Genomic DNA, 21,107 nt, shown 5'->3' with positions numbered 1-21,107 from the left:
CAGTGCTTTCCCAAAATTGCTAGTTTTGGTGAAATACCTGAAAAACACATCAAATCTTCCACTTTCAAGCACCTTATCTCCCACATAACATTAGGTACAAAGAAAACACACCAGAAATATGAAAGCCAAGGGTCCGCTGAACAGTTTGATGCCCATTGTGCATAGGATCAGCACTGTATCTGGCATTTAGAGACCCCATAAGGACGTCAGTGCATAGAGATTGCCCCAGGGGTCTCTTTAGCTACTGAAAATTCAACACGTTTACTGCATTTTCTGTGGGGTAAAAACACAAAAAAATACTTTGACCCCCCAAAACCATATATTTTTGGAAAGTACACATTTGGGCGAATTCAAAATTGGTACCCATGTCTTTCTACTCCAAACTACAGAGTCGCAGTGCTTTCCCAAAATTGCAAGTTTTGGTGAAATACCTGAAAAACACATCAAATCTTCGACTTTCAAGCACCTTATCTCCCACATAACATTAGGTACCAAAAGAACACACCCTAAATATGAAAGCCAAGGGTCCGCTGAACAGTTTGATGCCCATTGTGCATAGGATCAGCACTGTATCTGGCATTTAGAGACCCCATAAGGAAGTTAGTGCATACAAATTACCCAGGAGATCTCTTTAGCTACTGAAAATTCAACACATTTACTGCATTTTCTGTGGGGTAAAAACACAAAAAAATACATTGACCCCCCAAAACCATATATTTTTGCAAAGTACACATTCGGGCGAATTCAAAATTGGTACCCATGTCTTTCTACTCCAAACTACAGAGTCGCAGTGCTTTCCCAAAATTGCTAGTTTTGGTGAAATACCTGAAAATCACCTCAAATCTTTCACTTTCAAGCACCTTATCTCCCACATAACATTAGGTACCAAGAAAACACACCCTAAATATGAAAGCCAAGGGTCCGCTGAACAGTTTGATGCCCATTGTGCATAGGATCACCGATGTATCTGGCATTTAGAGACCCCAAAAGGAAGTTAGTGCATACAAAGTGTATACACTGCAATATAAGCTACCGGCATGTGCATTATGCGGCATAAGACCCCCTAACAGTAAGGAGACCCTAGAAAACTATACATTTTCCGAAAGTACACAATCTGACAAAACAAAAATGGGTAAATACATCTTTCTACTGCAAACTACCAAACTACAAAGCTATGCTAAACAGAAAGATTTTTTTGACATTTCTGAAAATTGTCACAAAGCTTGCATTTTACCCCATTATGTACCCCCACATTTTGTACCGTATCAACATAAAACATTCTAAATATGAACGCCAGGGGTCTACTGAACAGTTTGATGCCCTATATGCATAGATTTACCAAACTATGTGGGGTACAGGGGCACCCAAGTAAAAATAGGGCATATGAATTTTCACATAAGATGCTTCGGCTCATGCAGTTTTTGCACCCCGTATGTGTATTATGTGCCATACGACCACCTAACAGTAAGGAGACCCTAGAAAACCATATATTTTCCGAAAGTACACATTCTGACAAAACAAAAATGGGTACATACATCTTTCTACTACAAACTACCAAACTACAAAGCTATGCTAAACAGAACGGTTTTTATGACATTTCTGAAAATTGTCACAAAGCTTGCATTTTACCCCATTATGTACCCCCACATTTTGTACCGTATCAACATAAAACATTCTAAATATAAACGCCAGGGGTCTACTGAACAGTTTGATGCCCTATATGCATAGATTTACCAAACTATGTGGGGTACAGGGGCACCCAAGTGAAAATAGTGCATATGAATTTTCACATAAGATGCTTCGGCTCATGCAGTTTTTGCACCCGGTATGTGTATTATGTGCCATACGACCACCTAACAGTAAGGAGACCCTAGAAAACCATATATTTTCCGAAAGTACACATTCTGACAAAACAAAAATGGGTACATACATCTTTCTACTACAAACTACCAAACTACAAAGCTATGCTAAACAGAACGGTTTTTATGACATTTCTGAAAATTGTCACAAAGCTTGCATTTTACCCCATTATGTACCCCCACATTTTGTACCGTATCAACATAAAACATTCTAAATATGAACGCCAGGGGTCTACTGAACAGTTTGATGCCCTATATGCATAGATTTACCAAACTATGTGGGGTACAGGGGCACCCAAGTAAAAATAGTGCATATGAATTTTCACATAAGATGCTTCGGCTCATGCAATTTTTGCACCCGGTATGTGTATTATGTGCCATACGACCACCTAACAGTAAGGAGACCCTAGAAAACCATATATTTTCCGAAAGTACACATTCTGACAAAACAAAAATGGGTACATACATCTTTCTACTACAAACTACCAAACTACAAGGCTATGCTAAACAGAACGGTTTTTATGACATTTCTGAAAATTGTCACAAAGCTTGCATTTTACCCCATTATGTACCCCCACATTTTGTACCGTATCAACATAAAACATTCTAAATATGAACGCCAGGGGTCTACTGAACAGTTTGATGCCCTATATGCATAGATTTACCAAACTATGTGGGGTACAGGGGCACCCAAGTAAAAATAGTGCATATGAATTTTCACATAAGATGCTTCGGCTCATGCAGTTTTTGCACCCGGTATGTGTATTATGTGCCATACGACCACCTAACAGTAAGGAGACCCTAGAAAACCATATATTTTCCGAAAGTACACATTCTGACAAAACAAAAATGGGTAAATAAAACTTTCTACTACAAACTACAAAGCTATGCTAAACAGAACGGTTTTTGTGACATTTCTGAAAATCAAGCGAACAAGAACTATGCATAACTGAAAATGCTATAAAATGGCTAAACATGCAGTAAAATACCCCAAAATCCACCAAAATCACAGAAAATGTAGTAGAAACCCCAAAATAATACACAAAAGATATTGCGCAATGCGGTTAGCGAATACACTATCCGCAATGGCAATAAAACATTTTTTTCAGGCAGGAATAAAAACGATGCGATTAGAAAAAAAAAAAAAATTACAAAATTACATAAGTGTGTAAGTGTGTGTGTACATTAGGTAAAATGTGTTTTGTGTGCATGTATGCAAGTAAGTGTGTGTAAGTGTAAGTGTTGTGAATGTTTGAAATCTCCCAACTCCCCTAAAATGTATGTGTTTGTGTGTAAATGTGAGTATAAGTGTGTATTAGTGTATTATTAGTGTATTATGTGTGTGTATGTGTGTTTTTGCCACTTACCTGTGTAGGAGATCGTGGATCTGCAGGGAGACACACACGCAGCCGTTCCGGAGTGAGTATCTGCAGCAGGAAGCAGGGGGGCCAGCAGGGGGGGGAGCAGAGAAAGGCAGAAGGCGATCGTGAAATCCAGGAATGGATTTCACGTGCCTGCCTTTTCTTATGTGGCCCCTGGGCGATCGCGCCCCAGGGGCCACTCGTTCCCCACCTCTGACTATTGTCTGGAGGCTGGGGAACGAGCTGGGAGCGAAGGAGCGGCTTGAAAAGCCGCTTCTCCGCTCCCAAACCCGGAAGTGCCCCAGGACGTAGAATCTACGTTCTGTGGCACTTAGGTCCTTTAGTACCCAGGACGTAGATTCTACGTCCTGTGGCACTAAAAAGGTTAAAGGACTAGCAAAAAATGGTTTTCTTTTTTGTATGCTTTTAAATATAGTGTTCCCTTTCACTGGTAAAGTATGTGTCTGTTTGAGAAACACATCTACAGTTTATGTAATTAAGCTGCTGTTTAGTTATAGGGGCAGCCATTCATGGTGAATTGTGTACAAGGGATCATGAATAAACAGGACTATAGAATGAACCCTTACACATACAACAGAACTTAATTTTAAAGACTTATTTGTTTTGATTTCTTTGTATGTGTGGATTACTTGTGTAAATTTTATGTCAGTAGCCCCATTAGAAATATATTTACTGAGAAAGCTGTTGACATGTTCAATACTTATTTTTCCTCCTGTATATAACAGGATATTTGTTGCCCAAAATTATTATTTGGATCAAGAGATCCAAACTTTATATGTAGAAAGAAAATATTTTATTTTATGATGTTACTGATCCTTTAATGTTTTACTGTGTGCTCAGAAAATATGGAAAAAATTCTAACTGGTATATAAAATATATGTATTTTTTTTTTTTTTTTAATTTTGCAAACAGACAATTGTATCTGATTGTTCCTTCGTGGCCTCTCTCGCCATTAGTGCTGCTTATGAAAGGCGCTACAACAAGAAACTCATCACAAGGTATAAAACAGATTGATAACATGGATTTTGTAGCCTGCAATATTTGACCTCACTTACTTGCACACAGTGTATTCTACAATAAAATTCCATTCACAAATTGTGTGCTACACAGTATGTATATTTTTACTTATGTGCAATTTAAGTGCGACTTACTCAGTGCTGTACAGCAGAACAATAGATTAATAAAACAAACGGCTCAATACAAAGTCCAAAGTACAGTTAAATAAAAAGTGCTAAAAGAGACACGAGGAAGGAGATCCCTCCCCCATAGAACTACGCACACCCCACTTTGCAGTTATTTATTTGTAAAAAAGGTTTGGAATCATGTATGATTTTCGTTCCACTTCTCACATGTACACCACTTTGTATTGGTCTTTCACGTGGAATTCCAATAAAATTGATTCATGTTTGTGGCTGTAATGTGACAAAATGTGGAAAAGTTCAAGGGGGCCAAATACTTTTGCAAGCCACTGTGTGTATATATATATATATATATATATATATATATATATATATATATATATATATATATATAATGTATATATGTAACTTTATAAATAATATCCATTTAAGTAATTTATAATTCTGCAGTACACTGTACAATTGTTTGTTCTCTAATGATTGTTATTGACAGTTTGCCAGTGCTTTAAAGCCACATGACTTTAAGGTTTTAGATTCATTGTAGTTAAGTTCTAAGTACTCAGCTGAATCCTAATAAATTTGCTTGAATTTGACCAACTCTCCAACCAAAACCTAAATTTAGATGCACCCCTAGTTTGATGTTAAAATGCTTCACTATATGTAGTTTCTAAGAGGCTTTTTTCTTTTTGGATAGCATAATTTATCCACAGAATAAAAAAGGAGAGCCTGAATATAATCCTTGTGGGAAGTATATGGTGAAACTGCATATTAATGGAGTCCCAAGAAAGGTAAGTGATTTGTTTCTGTTCTAATACTTTTAAAGGGATTTTTCCAAGCTGCCCTGGCAAAATGTCTACAACTAAAGGGATTGAGGCACAAGCAATAAAATTAGGTGGTACCGTGTGAGGGGTCAAATTGTAGAAGTTCTCGATGTGCATATGCTTTCAGCCTAGTTGTTGCTACATAGCAAATACTGATTGACACAGGGCACTCAAAAGTATAACATAGCTCTATTTATTGTTACATAAATAACAAAATATCTCAATGCATTTCAAACACCCTAAAAATAAAAAAACTTGAGTCTTCTTCTGACTGTAGTATTTCTGAGTCCCTGACAAAGACCCCCAAGTTTCTTTTGCATCAACATTGTGAGAAGTTACAAAGCCTGCTTGATATGCTGACTTTTTTTTAACTAATGGTTATTTAGAACTGTGCTTTGATTTCTTAGGACTTTGAACAATATCTGTTTTTCTGTAAAGGTTATAATAGATGATTTTCTGCCTGTGGACCACAGTGGAGAGCTTCTCTGTTCCTATTCTAATAACAAGAATGAATTGTGGGTGTCACTGATTGAAAAGGCATACATGAAAGTAATGGGTGGATATGATTTTCCCGGATCGAATTCGGTAGGTGCAAATGCTTTGTAAATGAACTGTAAAAACGTGTCCCAATTATACTTTTATAAATAAAGGAAGAGCCAAATCTTTTCGGATTTCCTTTTTTGTGTGAACAAGGGGGTGGGGGCAAACTATTATCTTGCCTCCACCCCAGGAGGTCACTAAATGTAATTATGGTTAGCAGAGAGTGCATTTTCATTTTGTACTTATACAAGTTATTATAATAACTTAATTGGCCATTGCTAATCATATGCTAGTATAGCACATTCCTGTTAGAAACTCCTTTTGTAAATTTGATTTAATGTTACTGCCTTACTAAAAGATACTTTTAATGTGAACTAAACTAGTAATCTAAGATGTTGCTAAGCTTTCATTATTGTTATAATAATGAACTAACCATAACCAACTGTTTTGTGTTGCAGAACATTGACTTGCATGCACTTACTGGATGGATACCTGAGAGAATAGCTATGCACTCAGACAATCAAGCCTTTGATAAAGAGAGCACTTTCAGAATGTTATACCAAAGGTACTGCAAAACAGTGGCTAGGTGTATTTATTGTTATGAAAAGGCATTAGTGACCATGTTTTTGATATGGGGGAGCTCCATTGCATAACCCCTAAACCTAGCAGCATGCTTTTGTTATATGAAAGGGAGCAACCTGTAATAAGTACCAGTTTTATTTTTATCTCTTTTTCTCATGTTATATACTGATACCCCATTTAAATATGGGGGTATTCTGGCACCTGGCTATGTAGACTGCCAAACTTTTAGGTGACTGGATGATTGCATACACTTGGCAGGACAAAAATGTGAGGAGGAATAAGCATTAGGTTTATGGGGCCCTCCAAGCCATTTGTTTAGAAGACTTGAGTTGATATGGAAATGTTGATAGTTGACCCCTGAGACTAAGCCTTATGAAGTACTAAGCAGTAAATTTGTTGACAAAAGGAAATGCTATTACTAATGTGATTGACCACTGTGGTGAAAGACATTTCCATGATTTTAAGGTTGGCACTCCACATTCATCAGAAACCTAAAACTTGTTTTCTACTTTCCTTTTGTTATCTTTTTTTGTGTCCTACCAGACCCTCAACCACCACTATCTTGTGCATAGATATGTTGGTTTACTAAAACGCTGCAAAATAGGAAATTTAGTAGAATGTACATCTTTATTCAGAGCCATTTTAAAACACTGTGGGCCTAGTGCAATGATTCCATGGTACCATGGTAGGCCCCCAACACATTTGTGCCATTAATTCTATACGTATTATTTAAGCTTGTCTGTTTGAAAATGCATGTTAAAAGGAATAGCCTAAATAAGTGGAACATACAAAGTCCCTTTCAGAATCAGTACTGATTTTAATACTTTGGATATATTATCTCTTTGTGTACTGTTCCTTTGCAGACCCCCAACTACCACTATCTTATGTATATGTTTGAGGTTTATTTCTCTTAATAATATAGAAGGTTTGATCCATCCATATCCATGGGGTGGGTGTGTGTGTGTGTTTACTTTACCTCTTAAGTGTTCAGGTAGAATAAGACACCAGGCCCAGCACAAGCAGGGATTCCTATTTATAGTCTGTGTCATGTGGTCTGTGCTACAGTGAAGATGGGAAATTTTGCAGTGCTGTTAAAAATTTCATTTTTTATTAAAACATGTTTAAGGGGACTTGGATGGCCACTTTATTCTGTAGCTTCTACATTAAAAGAGATCTTCAGGCTGCTATTATTTTATTTAAAATGTATTACAGCCCCACCCTATCTTGATGGCCCTTCACAAATACCCTTTTATATAACACTTAATGGCCGTACACTGCTATTTAAGTTTAGGTGCCAGAATTGGGTTAAAGCTCTCCTGTGCAATTATTTTTTTTTTTTTTTTTTTTTTTTTTTGCAATGATATTTTTTTCTTTCAGATTTCACAAAGGTGATGTCCTTATTACCACAGCTACAGGGGTTATGACTGAAGAAGAAGGAGAAAAAAGAGGCTTGGTTCCTACACATGCATATGCTGTCTTGGACATAAGGGAATACAAGGTATAGTTTTGCCCCACAGTCTCATCACCTATCCTGACACGGTCTGCTCAGGTTATAGGGGTTGGTTGCTGGTAAAGTATCTTAAGAACTGTGGAGTAGCTTGAATTTTACAAGGCTGTGACATATAAATAGTGTATATGTGCCTTGTGATAATAAAACCCCTTTACAGGAGAAAGAAAGCTTAATACTAAGGAAGCTTTATCAGAAGGGTCTATTTAAATACAGCCATAAGCACTCAGGATTTCTTTTCTTCTTTTGTGTATACATGTTCTTCTGTATCAGACTTCCTGCTCTCAGAAAAATTCTTCAGGGCACAAGTCTACTGAATTTGCTCCTCCCCTCCTTCCCCTTCCATCAGGATTTGCTCCCCTTCTCCCAACTCTGTGTAAACAGCAGGTACCAGCAGCGAGAGCTGCAGCACAGACGCTATTGAGACCAAGCTAAAATGGCAGCTGCTGTAAACAAATGGAGGGAGCCTCTAGGGCTGTTTACTCACGTATGGTAAAGTTTTCTGCAGAATAAATGTAGTGTTCTAGGTGGCACTATTGTGACTAATCTGTTGGTAGTAAAATGCCAAAATGACTTAGTCAGGTCAGCCATTGGGGAGTACAGGTGGTACAACTATCAGAGGCCCTTTAAACCATATAAATTATAGTTTAGTATATCGGAAGGGGCCTCAGGTTTATACTGGACAGTAGAGGACGAAATGGTGATCCAACATGCAGTATCCTTAACCAGGCACAACCGGTGGTTGAAATTGGTATCATAAATATTCTGGAGGGGTACTTTTTTTTAATTATGTTTTCTGCTTTTAAGTCTTTAAGGTTTCTTCAGCTAAAGAATCCCTGGAGCCATTTACGATGGAAAGGAAGATTCTGTGAGAAAGATGAAAGAAGCTGGACTCCAGAACTCCAAAAATTCTTAAACTTTGACCCGAGGACAGCACAGAAAATTGACAATGGTAATATAGTCAATATGTAGTTTTGGTAATAACCACTTTACCTGTATTCTTATATATTTTTTTAAGTCTCTTTTTTTTAAGCAGTCATGGGATTGACCAAGCCAACTGATTGTATTATTTGTTCTATCTATTTGCCCTTGTACAAAGTAATAGCCAAGAAGCAAACCACACATTTACTGCATTGTGTAATTGCAGGTATTTTCTGGATAACATGGGAAGATCTCTGTCAGTACTATGATGTAATCTACTTGAGCTGGAACCCAAGTCTTTTCAAAGAATCCACCTGCATACACAAGTATGTACAATATATATTTGTATTTAGTATACAGGAACTAAAAATTACAGAACCAAAGCAAGACACAATGTACAATGTAATTTGTGCATAAGGCAAAATCCAGACATACAGAAGTCTTATAGCTGTGCAGAACCCCACCTGCCCCTTGAACTGTTGATTAAATGGATTTATTAGTAAGGTATTAATAGTCACATTGTATATAATCAGTAAAAAGTAAATTTAAATCAGTAAATCAGTGAATGCAAAGTAAAGTGAAAATGTACTAAAATACAATGGGGCTCATTTATCAAGAATTGCCAAATTTGCTCATGGGCAGTAACCCATAGCATCCAGTCAGTGAGTGGCTTTTTTCAGCCAGCTGCAGTTGCCATAGGTTACTGCCCATGGGCAAATTTGACCAGTGTTGATAAATGGCCCCAAATATTTTGAAAATTCAGTAATTTTGCTCCATGAACAAATAGTGACATTTTGTTTAAATTTTGTAAATACAATTTGTCTGGAACTATCGCTATCTACCTATTTGGTGCATTTTTGCTACGTTGGTTATTGTAGTAGTATTATTATTATTTGTATAGCGCCATCAATTTACACAGCGCTTTACAGAAAAGAGTGGTACAAAAGGCAGAATAGTTAACATGTACATATAAACAATTCACAAAAATGGTTTGCAGTTACGTTGGATGAGGATCGGAGACACTAGGGGGAGGGCCCTGCTCGCAAGAGCTTACATTCTAAAAGGAAGGGCTGAGACATAAGGTCAGGGTAACTAGGATGGTGTTAGAGTTCATGTAGGTGTGTAAAGTGACAGTAAGTGCAGAGTGAGAGGTGAAAACCAGTGGTTAGTGAATGTTTGGGGGGGTTTAGGTTATAGGCTTACGTGAAAAGGTGAGTCTTAAGAGACCATTTCAAGGCTTGGAGTCTAATGAGACGGGGAAGGGCGTTCCAGAGGATCGTTGCAGCGCGTGAGAAGTCTTGGATGCGAGAGTGAGAGAAGGTGATGAGTCAGAAGGAGAAAAGGAGGTAATTTGTAGAGCGAAGTTTACGTCTGGGGGTGTACTTGGGGATTAGGGTGGTTAAATAGAGCAGTGTGGCACTAGTGAGTGCTTTGAAGAGTACAAGTATCTTGAACTGAATCCTGTAGCAGTGCAAGGATTGGCAGAGAGGGCCGGCATTTGTGGAGCGGGAGGAGAGGTGTATGAGTCTGGCAGCATTCATGTTCATGATGGATTGGAGTGGGGTCAGTTTAGACAGGGGAAGCCCACAGAGCAGTGAGTTGCAGTAGTCTAAGCGAGATATAACAAAGGTGTGGATGAGAATTTTGGCTCTCATGAGTGAGGAAAGGTCAAATGTGTGCAATGTTTTTGTGGTGGAACCAACAGGATTTAGAGAGTGTTTGAATGTGAGGAGTGAAAGAGAAACGGAGTTGGAGGGTGGGAAGATGACCAGCTCAGTTTTGTCCATGTTGATCTTTAAGTGGTGAGAGGACATGAATGCAGAAATTGCAATTAGACAGTCAGAGACACAAGCTAGGAGCGAGGGCAGGTCTGGGGAAGAGAGGTAGATTTGGGTATTGTCTGCATATAAATGATAGTGGAATCCAAAGGAGCTGATTAGTTGACCCCAAACCAGTGGTGTAGATTGAAAATAGAAGGGGTCCAAGAACAGAGCCTTGAGGTACCCCAACTGAGAGAGGCTGAGGAGTGGAGGTGGAGGCTGAATGGGAGACACTGAAGGAACGGTTGGAAAGATAGGAGGAGATCCAAGAAAGAGCCTTATCTCGAATCCCCAGCGAGGATAGAATATGGAGCAAGAGAGAATGATCGACAGTGTCAAAAGCTGCAGAAAGGTCAAGCAGGATTAAAGTGGACCTGTCACCCAGACATAAAAAGCTGTATAATAAAAGTCCTTTTCAAATTAAACATGAATCCAAAATTCATTTTTAAATTAACATATTCAAACCCATTATAAATGCATTTTAAATTCCCAGCTGTCAATCATATACTGCCTGCCCGAGTCGGGGCAGGCAATTACTTAAACTTTCCATTCAGCACTCACATTCCCCCTACCTTCTCACCATCTAGTTTTGTAGCCAGTGCATGGGCAAGGGCATCAGGTCCCCCATTCTGGCACATACACAAGATTTTGGGGTGATACAAAGCTTGCTTTAACAACAGTGCCCACAAAATGGCAGCTGCCTGCTTGCTGTGATTGTATATTCCCAAGAATGAAGGAAACAAGTTTTATATCATTTATATAGTTTGTGAAGTTAATTTTGCTTAACAAACACAATAGAAAAGAAATTGGAATTATTTCTCATGGTGACAAATCCTCTTTAAGAGAGAGTAGTGGCCCTTTGCTTTGGCAGCAAGTAAGTCAAGTTTCTGTACAGTGATGGGGGCGGAAGCCAGACTGAAACGAGTCAAGTTGGGAGTTAGATAGTGTGAGAGTTTGTTATGTACATGTTGTTCAAGTAGTTCTGCACATATCTGTTTATGGGGCCAAAATCATTTTAACAGAAGTATTATAGGCTGGTCTGGCCATTCTGTGTGAATGCATGTTTAGTATCTCTTTCCATAAATTCCATTTGGCCATTAGTTGGACCCCAGGCAGAACAAGCAAATGATAAGCATTAAACAAAACGGGTTGATCTTTTTGTGCTGTCTTTAGAGACTGTCTTCATTAAGACAAAAAATATGGTAATAATTCCCCTTTTTATGTATAAATACAAACTAGCAGAGAAAGAACATTGTAATTTGTGTACAGTTTATTTCTTAACATGGACTTTTTTCTTAAGCACATGGGATGCAAAGCAGGGTCCAGTAAAGGACGCCTACAGCCTAGCTAACAATCCACAGTACAAGCTGGAAGTCCATTGTCCAAAAGGGGGAGCTGCAGTGTGGATTTTGCTGAGCAGGCACATTACTGACAAGGTTTGTGTGAATGATGGTGCTTTATTTGTTTGTTTGTTTGTTTGTTTTTAATCAGAACATCACATGGTCAGTATGGCAGGATAAGAATTGAGTAGAGAAATTGTAATAGATTTTTCTAGGAACCTCTGCTATGTATTACCTTTTACTAGTGTGATAAATATCTATTGGCAACATGTCAGTTATATGACTTTATTACTGTACGAGTATAAAAAGAGTAGATCCCAGAAAGGTTCAACGTAAAATTGAAAAGAATTTGGGGATTTCATCATCTACAGTACATAATATCACTAAAGAGGAACTCCACCTAAACACAACTTAAACTTTTTGAAAAGTAATTTCAAGCAACTCTTCAAAGAAAGTAGAAGATACACCAATGAAGGGATCCGCACTCACAGGACTTATATAAAAGAAATAAGTTGTGGGGGGACTAAAGTTTCAGCCAGTACTCATAGTTCCCGATTATTGTTTTTCGCTGGATACTTAGTTTCTATAAAAATACTATCCTCCTGATAGATTGTGTATCTCTAGATGTTAGGCACTTGTGTTCTTTTATCTTTCTATTTTTACTATCGTAATTTTGTGTTATTTCTCTCTTTGGTATGCTGTCTCAACTTGGTGACTTATGGTGACGCCATCCCCACTTTTTTCCCCGCTACCTTATGCTTTTTAGACACTGTTATTGTTTTTCTCTTAGTCACTTTAAAAAAAGGCTAGAGTGCTAGCCGAAACATTTAGTCTCTCCACAATAAAACTTCTTTCTTTATGTACGTCCTGTGAGTAACGTTTTCCAGAAAGTAACTCTATATAAATAAAAATATACATACAGTTCCCAAATGTTTCCAGAATGTTGTTAAAAGAAGAAGCGATGCAACATCAATAGATCTAACTTTGATTGGAAACTGTGACTTGGTCAGTCAAATTGGTTGGCTTTATTTCTCTGTATAGGTAGCACTTAAATATGAAACTTTTTTTTTTTTGCCTCTCGCTTTGAAAAGACACTGAATCTCTTATATCTTTTATTCAGACAAGTTCTTGAAACCTTTTAATAAACTTTTTTTAATAAACATAAAATAAACATTTTTTAATGTTTCTAGCAATGACTTCACATAAAATCAGGAAAATGTTAATGTCCCATTAGAAAGCATACTGGGGGAGGTAAAGACCACTGGTGTGGTGAATGGTTTGTGGTCATAGTAGAATGAATATGCTGACTGCTGCTTATGTAGTGGGGCTTCAGCAACACTGTAGCCTGATGATGCAGGTATATAAATGGCAAACAGTAGTAATGTTTGGAGCAATCCCTAATTTTTGTTTTTTTTTTAATCATATTTTTTAGGATGATTTTGCACACAATCGAGAGTTTATTACATTGGTTGTTTACAAGAATGAAGGCAAAAAAGTTTACTACCCAGGTACTGTTGTTTTTTTTAAATTCCACCTGAAATTCCACTCATACAGGGACTGGTATTAGTATATTGCTAACAGCATTTTCCCACTTTATTTCATCTTTATACGTCAGTTACCCAGGTGCCATAATTGTAGCAGTTCCTATTAACTGAAAGGGAAAGTGACCTGTACACTTCCCACTATTGTGTCTAAACATTCTGCAACATGACCAATAGCTTTTGCTCGACTACATAGCACTTCTACATACTCCTTAAAACTGTTTATTTTATGGGAAATTTTGATCCAAGAAACCTTTTAAAGGAGAAGGATAGTAATTTTGGCAGTTTAATTTGGAAAGTTTAATTTTACTGCCAATAGGTTTGCCACATTAGTGCCACCTAGAACACTATATTTATTCTGCAGAAACCATTACCATACCTGAGTAAACAGCTTTAGAAGCTTTCTCCATTTCTCCAATGGCAGCTGCCATTTTAAGTAGCTTCCTGCCTGCAGTCTAGCTTAGATCACACATTCCTATGGGAGGGGGGAGGGAGGTCATAGCATTCTAGTGGGAGGGGGAGCAGGATAGGGTAGAGAGAAGAGAACTGCTAGAATCTGGCCACAGAAATTAAGGTGTTTCTGAGAGAGGAAGTCAGACACTGGAACATCATGTTTACAAAATAAGAGACAAGAAATCCTGTGTTTCTTTTGATAGAAGACTCAGTGCAGCATTACTGTAAGTGCTTATGGCTGTATTTACATAGACCTTTCTGTTAAAGCTTACTCAGTTTTACTTACTTTTTACCTTACCTTTTCTTTCTCCTTTAATTGCTTGTAGTTTAGGCTTATTGGTCCCTAAATTGAATACAAAATCGTAAAAGTAAATAATAATACCATATCTGATGAACTCCTGCTCATCGTTGGGATGTCTCATGCTCATTATAAGAAAGGGTGGTAAGATTTTCTTTATTTTCTTTATTTAGCTGACCCTGCCCCATACATAGATGGAATCCGAATCAACAGCCCTCATTATCTCACCAAAATGACTCTGACCTCACCTGGAACCCACACGTTTACCTTGGTGGTATCCCAGTATGAGAAGCAAAACACAATCCACTATACACTTAGGGTAAGAGAAATATGAATGCTTTATGTTGTGACCTGTGTTTATTATTGGGGTGAGAATGGGACTTCTGTTTTTCAATTCATAAATGACTTGTACTGCAGTTATTTGGTAAGCGAAATAGGCTAGGCATACAAACTTACATATCTGCACATGTGAGCCTTTCCTTCTATAATTTCCTTCTCTCTTATAACAGATACAAATGGTATTATTTTTAATATGCTTTACTACTCTAAATATATATTTACATGCTATATTTACTGTATATAGAATGAGATGTACTAAAGTATCACTTCTTTTCTAGGTATATTCTGCTTGCAAGTTTACATTCACTAAGATTCCAACTCCTTACACCATAAATAAACGGGTAAGAAAACTGCTGAAAATGGAAAATGGAGAGTTGATCTTTATAAAAAAAACGCTGCTTATATTTGTTATATATCTATGTATACTACTCTCTCCTTTATTTATAATACTAGCATAAGGCAACACTGGGTTATCTCTCTCTCTGGGTCATATGTGGCTGTTCTCTCCAGTTATAGCTACATGACCTTTTTGCAAAAAACACACTTGTTGCAGATTCCTTTCTATAATAATCAACCAACAGGGATCACCGGTAAGTTTTGTGCAAGTGCATAAATACTGTCAACCTCTAAAATTCATTCACCCACATTTCTCTGGAAAATGCTGCCCCTGTACTCCCTTGTACTAACATGGGAATAATCAATCTGAACTAGGTCTACAGGGTTGGGACATATTTATTCTTAAAATGTATGTGCAGTTTGTTGGTTCTATTTGATTTTGTAAGGAATTTGGAAAATGCTTATAATTTCATATGATTTTTTTTCCTCAGAATGGTTCTCTCATATAAAGGATGATGCTTTTTTCTAAAGATTACTCCAAAGGTTAATTAGCTGTAGTATCAAGCAGTTCCCAGTTTTTATCACATAGCTGCAACAGAACAATGCCAGTGTCAGATCTGTGTTGCACATAATCAGGGCATATGATTGCACCTATTAAGCACATAAGCTCCCAAATATGGTTGAAATCTTGTGTGTTTTTATATATATATATATATATATATATATATATATATATATATAAAAATATATTTCTCTCAGTGTGACAGGTTTTTTAATAATTGCTGTAGTATCCTTCAAAGATGTAACGGTATAATGATTCTCTTTCTAGATTAATGGACAGTGGAAAGGTCAAAGCGCTGGAGGATGTGGCAATTTTCGAGATACCCACAAGAATAACCCAATGTACCAATTTCAGATTGAGAAATCTGGCCCTTTGTTAATAGAGCTGAGAGGACCAAGGTTAGTGGATCTGCAATATAACAATACCTACCAAAATGTAGGTGCTGAATACACAAAATGCTTCAACGCTGGATCAAAGCAAAGTTAGTGAAATAGAATGCAAAGACGATACTATTTAAGTACATATTTGTGACTGTTACATGCATCCTGTAAAGGGAGGACTGGGTAGGGCTCAGGCAACAAGTGAGGCTGTACTGGCACACAGCAACCCTTTTTCTATTAACAGATTTTATTCAGCTGCTGGGACCTTTTAGTGCCTCCTGAGCCTCTGTTGGCATATAATAAGGGCAATCTGGGTGCCCACCTAGGTCCCTTAGCTGTGGGAGGCTCAAAGCCACCTGAATGGCCTTATATAACTTGCATTACAGGAGAAAACCGCTCAGTGGTTTTAATTTCCTACCTCAGTCACCATGTGTCTCTCTCCCGCATGTTACACAGAATTTTAGCCTCCAGCCCAGGGTTGCAGAACAGGTAAACAGCTTAGTAAGGGGTTAGGGTAAAAAACAAAAAATAATCCCCATTGATGGTACAATAAACAGATAAACAATAAACACTGCACAGGCTGGGCCAACACAATGGCTCAAATGCTTTTTAGAGTATAGGGGTGGATTCTCGCCTGGTGTTTACCTGCAAGCCAAGAATCTGCCACATAAGTCTTCTGTCCTCTTGCTGCATTTTCTTCATTTACCTTAGTGGGTAAATCTTCTGTCCTCTAACAAATACTGACTTCCATAGTTTTAAAGACAGTTCCTGACCTGTGAGTGCACCGTGCAGTTTCAGGTGACTGCCATTGATGTGAATAGACAGTGATTCCAGATATTTTTTGCCCACCAGTGGGGCTACTAAATGATATAGCATCAAAAACCAAGAATCAAAGTGTGTGACATTTGCCCTTATGGTCAGCAGCAAATATGTGATTTAACATAACCTCATTTATTTCCCTTCTTTGAAACAAAATGCTAAGCTGTACATTTTATAAGAAAGAGAAATTATATTACATAGTGGATATTCTGTCTTTCTATAATGCAGGCAGTACAGCGTTGGCTTTGAAGTTATTACCGTGTCAACTACAGGAGACCCTGGGGCCTCTGGTTTCCAGAAAAAGAGCAGCGGTGACTACAGGTAACGCCAGTCCCTTTTCCCCTATATATATAGCACTCATTCCAATAAGTGATATAAGCCTATAGGGCACCCCGAATTTAGTCGTGGTCCTAAATAATAATAATATATATTATCTGCACATTTCTAATCTCAAAAATGGAACCAATTATAGACTTAAGCACCTTTCACAGGTTTCAACTTCTATCTTTTATGCTAAGCACTGTGTACCTGCTTCAAGAGCCATATAAATTGTGCACCCCATTAAACCAGTACTGTAAGTGAGAACATGAGAGTTCAGCTAAAATGCCTTTTGGTTGTCCTACAAACTCCTGGAAGGCTATTTTGAATGGCTGTAAGGGTGAGATTTGTGGGATAAGTGCTTATTTGCTGGCAAAGACTGGCCTTGATTTTATCACTTGCATTTTCCATTTATCTATTTAACAATTTCCATAACACATAGGGAAAATTGCTACATTGTGGGCTAAAACATGCCTGAGGGATATGAGAGATGCAGCATTAAACCTATTTGTATGGGCACATATGGAGAGATAGCTACGCAACAATGGTCGTGGTCCTTTTCAGCTCATGAAAATTATCTATAAAATTATCTATAAGATATAAGAAAACAATAATATAATAATAATATATTATTATTATTATTATGAAATTAAAGCAGGTGCCTGGCCATTATAAGGCAACTAGATTAATCCTTAATGTGATCACATGCATTTGTGAGGAGCTGAAACTGTAGTGTTTCCCATCCAACCACACACCCAGTTCTTTCTCTGGAATCACATGGAACTTGGATGTACATGTCATTTCTATGAGACCGTACCATTATTTGTACCGTACCATTATGAAGTAATGCCTGAGACTTTTTCAGTAAAGGCATCATAGCATTTGGGCATCTGCACTGTGTATCTACCCATGGGGTATTGCCCATTTTTAAGTGCGTCAAAAAAATGATGGCTCACTGCACCAGAAAACAGCCTGTGATTCAGTCCAACAGGCCAAAATCATCTGAAATTGAGCGTGAGCAGTGATGTGTTGGCCCCTCACTTCGTGATTCCCAGCTGCTTTATCACTGCCACAGGGTATAATATCATTAATGCACAGAGTCTCCCCAAGCTACAGCTTTAGGGTGGATGCACCCCATCCTCTCTGTGGATCTGATGCATTTATTCTCATCTGTTAATAGAATACCTTTAATTGACCCTATCATCCAGTGCAATATTATTTTCTGTGCACAGCACAATATAACACCAAGGCCAGTAAGCACTTTTCTGCAGTCCACACCAAAATCCTTCAGTTAAATAGCTTATTTGTAAATCCATTTTTGGGGTTAAAAATCTACCCTAAAATAAAATCATTTTTTTGGGGTTATTCACAAATGTTTTGGTTACCTTTAAGTTCAGATTTCCTTTTCCAGGTGTGGTTTCTGCTACATGGAACTGGAGAATATCCCCGCCGGTGTATTTAACATTATACCTACCACATTTCTGCCTGCCCAAGAGGGACCTTTCTTTTTAGACTTCAACAGTGCAATACCCATTAAGGCATCCCAGCTTCAGTGACCAGGAAATAAAATCTGTTCTTCCAAGTAGTAAACATCTGCAAACCGATCCTCAACTTTGAAAGCATGGAAATTCCTAGAGTTCCCTGATGTGACATTGTGCATCCTGAGCGATGATCATATAGTTTAGCCTATCAGAGATATGCCATACTGCTCCCAGTCTTGCACAATCAAAATCTTCAAGGGAAATGGGTACCGCAGACGGCTGAAATGTAACATGTACTTGAATTTTATTTCAAAGGACAGTGCTATAAAAGATATTTTTTCAACACTGTATACTGTGTTTATTCACATGTTGGACATCTATATATATATATATATATATATATATATATATATATATATCAGCAATAGAACCCCTACCACAAAAAAAAAAATTTTAATACCAGAGAAACTGATATATCAACTTTTGATCACACGTTACCATCAGTGCAGTTTTACCACTCAAAAGAGAGAACAGTGTTGACAGAGAGTAATGTGTTAAAAATACAAGCAGATTTCCTATTGGAGGATACCCTGGTATTATTTGGGCCAATGGCCCTAAAGCTTGGAATGTTTTTTAGTGTAGAGTTGCTGCTTCGCCAGTTCTACATCTTCTGTTATACTTTAACCTTTAATAGGCTGACAGACAAGCAGCACTACAAATGTTCCTTCTTCACTGCTAATTAGCAGACCATCCACTGCTAATGAAAATCCTGAACTTTGCAGCTAAGAGCTACTGGTGGTAATTATACCAATGGTTTTCTCAATAAAGCAAACCACGGTTAAACAGGGTATCATTTCCTTTAAAGATAATACTGAAAATGGTTGGATATTGGTACCATCCACAATAAAATCCTCTAAAAAGTAATTGAGTGAACTTGCTTGCTTTTTAATGGAAACTAAAGATCTTCAATGAAATTATGTTCTTATCTAGAGATGGAGCACAAGCTATCCAGAGTGATTTACAGAAGTTACATTTTCTAAGCTTGACTACTGGAGTTTGATTAATTCAAATAGATGAATATATACCAATTTCAACAAGTTAACCATGTCCTGAGAAATGATTTAATGCTCTGCAAGAGTATGTATGCCAGTTGGGATCTCTCCTTCACCTTGCTTGCCCCTGTGTGATTGAAAGATACACAAGCTAGGGTTCCAAGAGATGCCTACGTGCTGCCTCCTCTGAATGTAACATTGCTGAATTTTATCTGCCTTTTTAAACGAGCCTCTAATCTACAAGTGAGGGGCTAGACTTGATTCTTGGACTCTAACCTGCAATGCCATGCTCCCACAAACCTGCTGCCCCCTCCACTTTATTCTTAGCCCCCAAATAGTGACAATATTTCACACACTATTGGATTTAGCAAGACACATTACATGTTATTAGGTCTACCAAGAACATCTTAAAGATCACTTTAATTATGATATATATTTCTTTTGTCCAAAATGTTCCCCAGCTTGGTATAGCTAGTGCTCCATCTGTAGATGAGAAAATAATTTCATCATTAAATTAATTTATTTGCAGGTTGTTGGGAAGCCAACCAGAAATGTTATACTGGATCTAGTGACCTCGAACAACAAGTAGTTGAAACACTGGGTAATAGTGACCATAATGTTATTTCATTTCATGTTTGGTGCAAAAAAGCAAATAAACAAAGATGATGGAGGAAGCAGGAAGGCAGTACTATGCTGCAAAATTCTTTTATTGTTAGTTGTATTGGATTACCCTGCCTTGGACAAGAGCACGGGGTAAGCAAAGGAAACCCTATTTTGCTATACCTGCTATTGCTGAATACTCCTTTGGAAAAAGCAAATATACTCTGGGACATCAATGACCAAAACACAACAAAAATGTCTGTGATTTAAAAAATGTATTAAATCACATATTTCAATTCCCTTAATAGGTAAAGGAAATGGAAGGGAGTTAAGGACCACCCCATGTGGCTCAATTCAGATGTTAAAAAGTCAGTGGTAAAGAAAAGGAGGGCATTTAAAACCTACAAGACTAAGGGGACAGAAGCTGTGTTTAATGAATATAAACACTATAACTAATGTTGTAAAACAGCATTCAAGAAGGCAAAGATAGTAACTGAGGAGCACTTTGCGGCAGATGCTATGACTAAACCCAAAATGTTTAAGTAAATTAATAGTAAAAAGACGTGGGTTGAGAGTGTGTCTCCATTAAATTATGGTAATAATGTGGTTATATTGGATACAGAAAAGGCAAATGTGCTAAATCAGTTCTTTCCTTTCCACTGCCGCCTCCTTACACACTGACAGTAGCGCCGAGCCCTCCGTACCATTGCACTGCCCTCCTCACACACTGACAGCAGCACATCCTCTATGACAGAGAAGCCCAGTCCCAACACCTTTGCACAGTGGCGCACACTAAGCCGAGTAGAGGAGCCAGAGTGCCAAGTCCCACCCAATAGCTGCACTGTTGCCTCAGCTCAATCTAGTCAGTGGCTGGTGCAAGACATGGAACATAAAGAGATTATGGGATGTTAGGTACTCAAGATGGCAAGAGTATGTGCTGCAAAGTGATGCACGTAAGATCAGGGAAGAAGTTAAGGGGTGTGATACAGTAGGAGATAGAAGAGGTCAAATACATAA

The 21,107-nt window shown here is 37.8% G+C and overlaps 1 protein-coding gene across 5 annotated transcripts in view; it reads left to right on the top strand.

Annotated features, from left to right (window-relative positions):
* Positions 1-18,781, top strand: part of capn7 (calpain 7) — a 34,531-nt gene extending 15,750 nt beyond the window's left edge. For 3 of the 5 annotated variants that reach the window (XM_012964502.3, XM_012964503.3, XM_018094608.2), the window contains 14 exons: positions 4,154-4,239; positions 5,075-5,168; positions 5,640-5,786; positions 6,200-6,306; positions 7,701-7,821; positions 8,638-8,782; positions 8,978-9,077; positions 11,872-12,007; positions 13,344-13,419; positions 14,377-14,522; positions 14,821-14,883; positions 15,708-15,838; positions 16,868-16,960; positions 18,369-18,781. In XM_012964502.3, the coding sequence (XP_012819956.2) occupies positions 4,154-4,239; positions 5,075-5,168; positions 5,640-5,786; positions 6,200-6,306; positions 7,701-7,821; positions 8,638-8,782; positions 8,978-9,077; positions 11,872-12,007; positions 13,344-13,419; positions 14,377-14,522; positions 14,821-14,883; positions 15,708-15,838; positions 16,868-16,960; positions 18,369-18,513 (1,590 nt within the window). In that variant the 3' untranslated portion in view covers positions 18,514-18,781. 5 annotated transcript variants of the gene reach the window in all.
* The last annotated feature ends 2,326 nt before the right edge of the window (positions 18,782-21,107 follow it).

The sequence above is a fragment of the Xenopus tropicalis genome, chromosome 6 (genome assembly GCF_000004195.4).
Source record: "Xenopus tropicalis strain Nigerian chromosome 6, UCB_Xtro_10.0, whole genome shotgun sequence".
In the NCBI taxonomy this organism is placed as follows: domain Eukaryota; kingdom Metazoa; phylum Chordata; class Amphibia; order Anura; family Pipidae; genus Xenopus; species Xenopus tropicalis.
The sequence above is the reverse complement of the archived record's forward strand: the minus strand, read 5'-3'. Positions and strand labels throughout refer to the sequence as shown.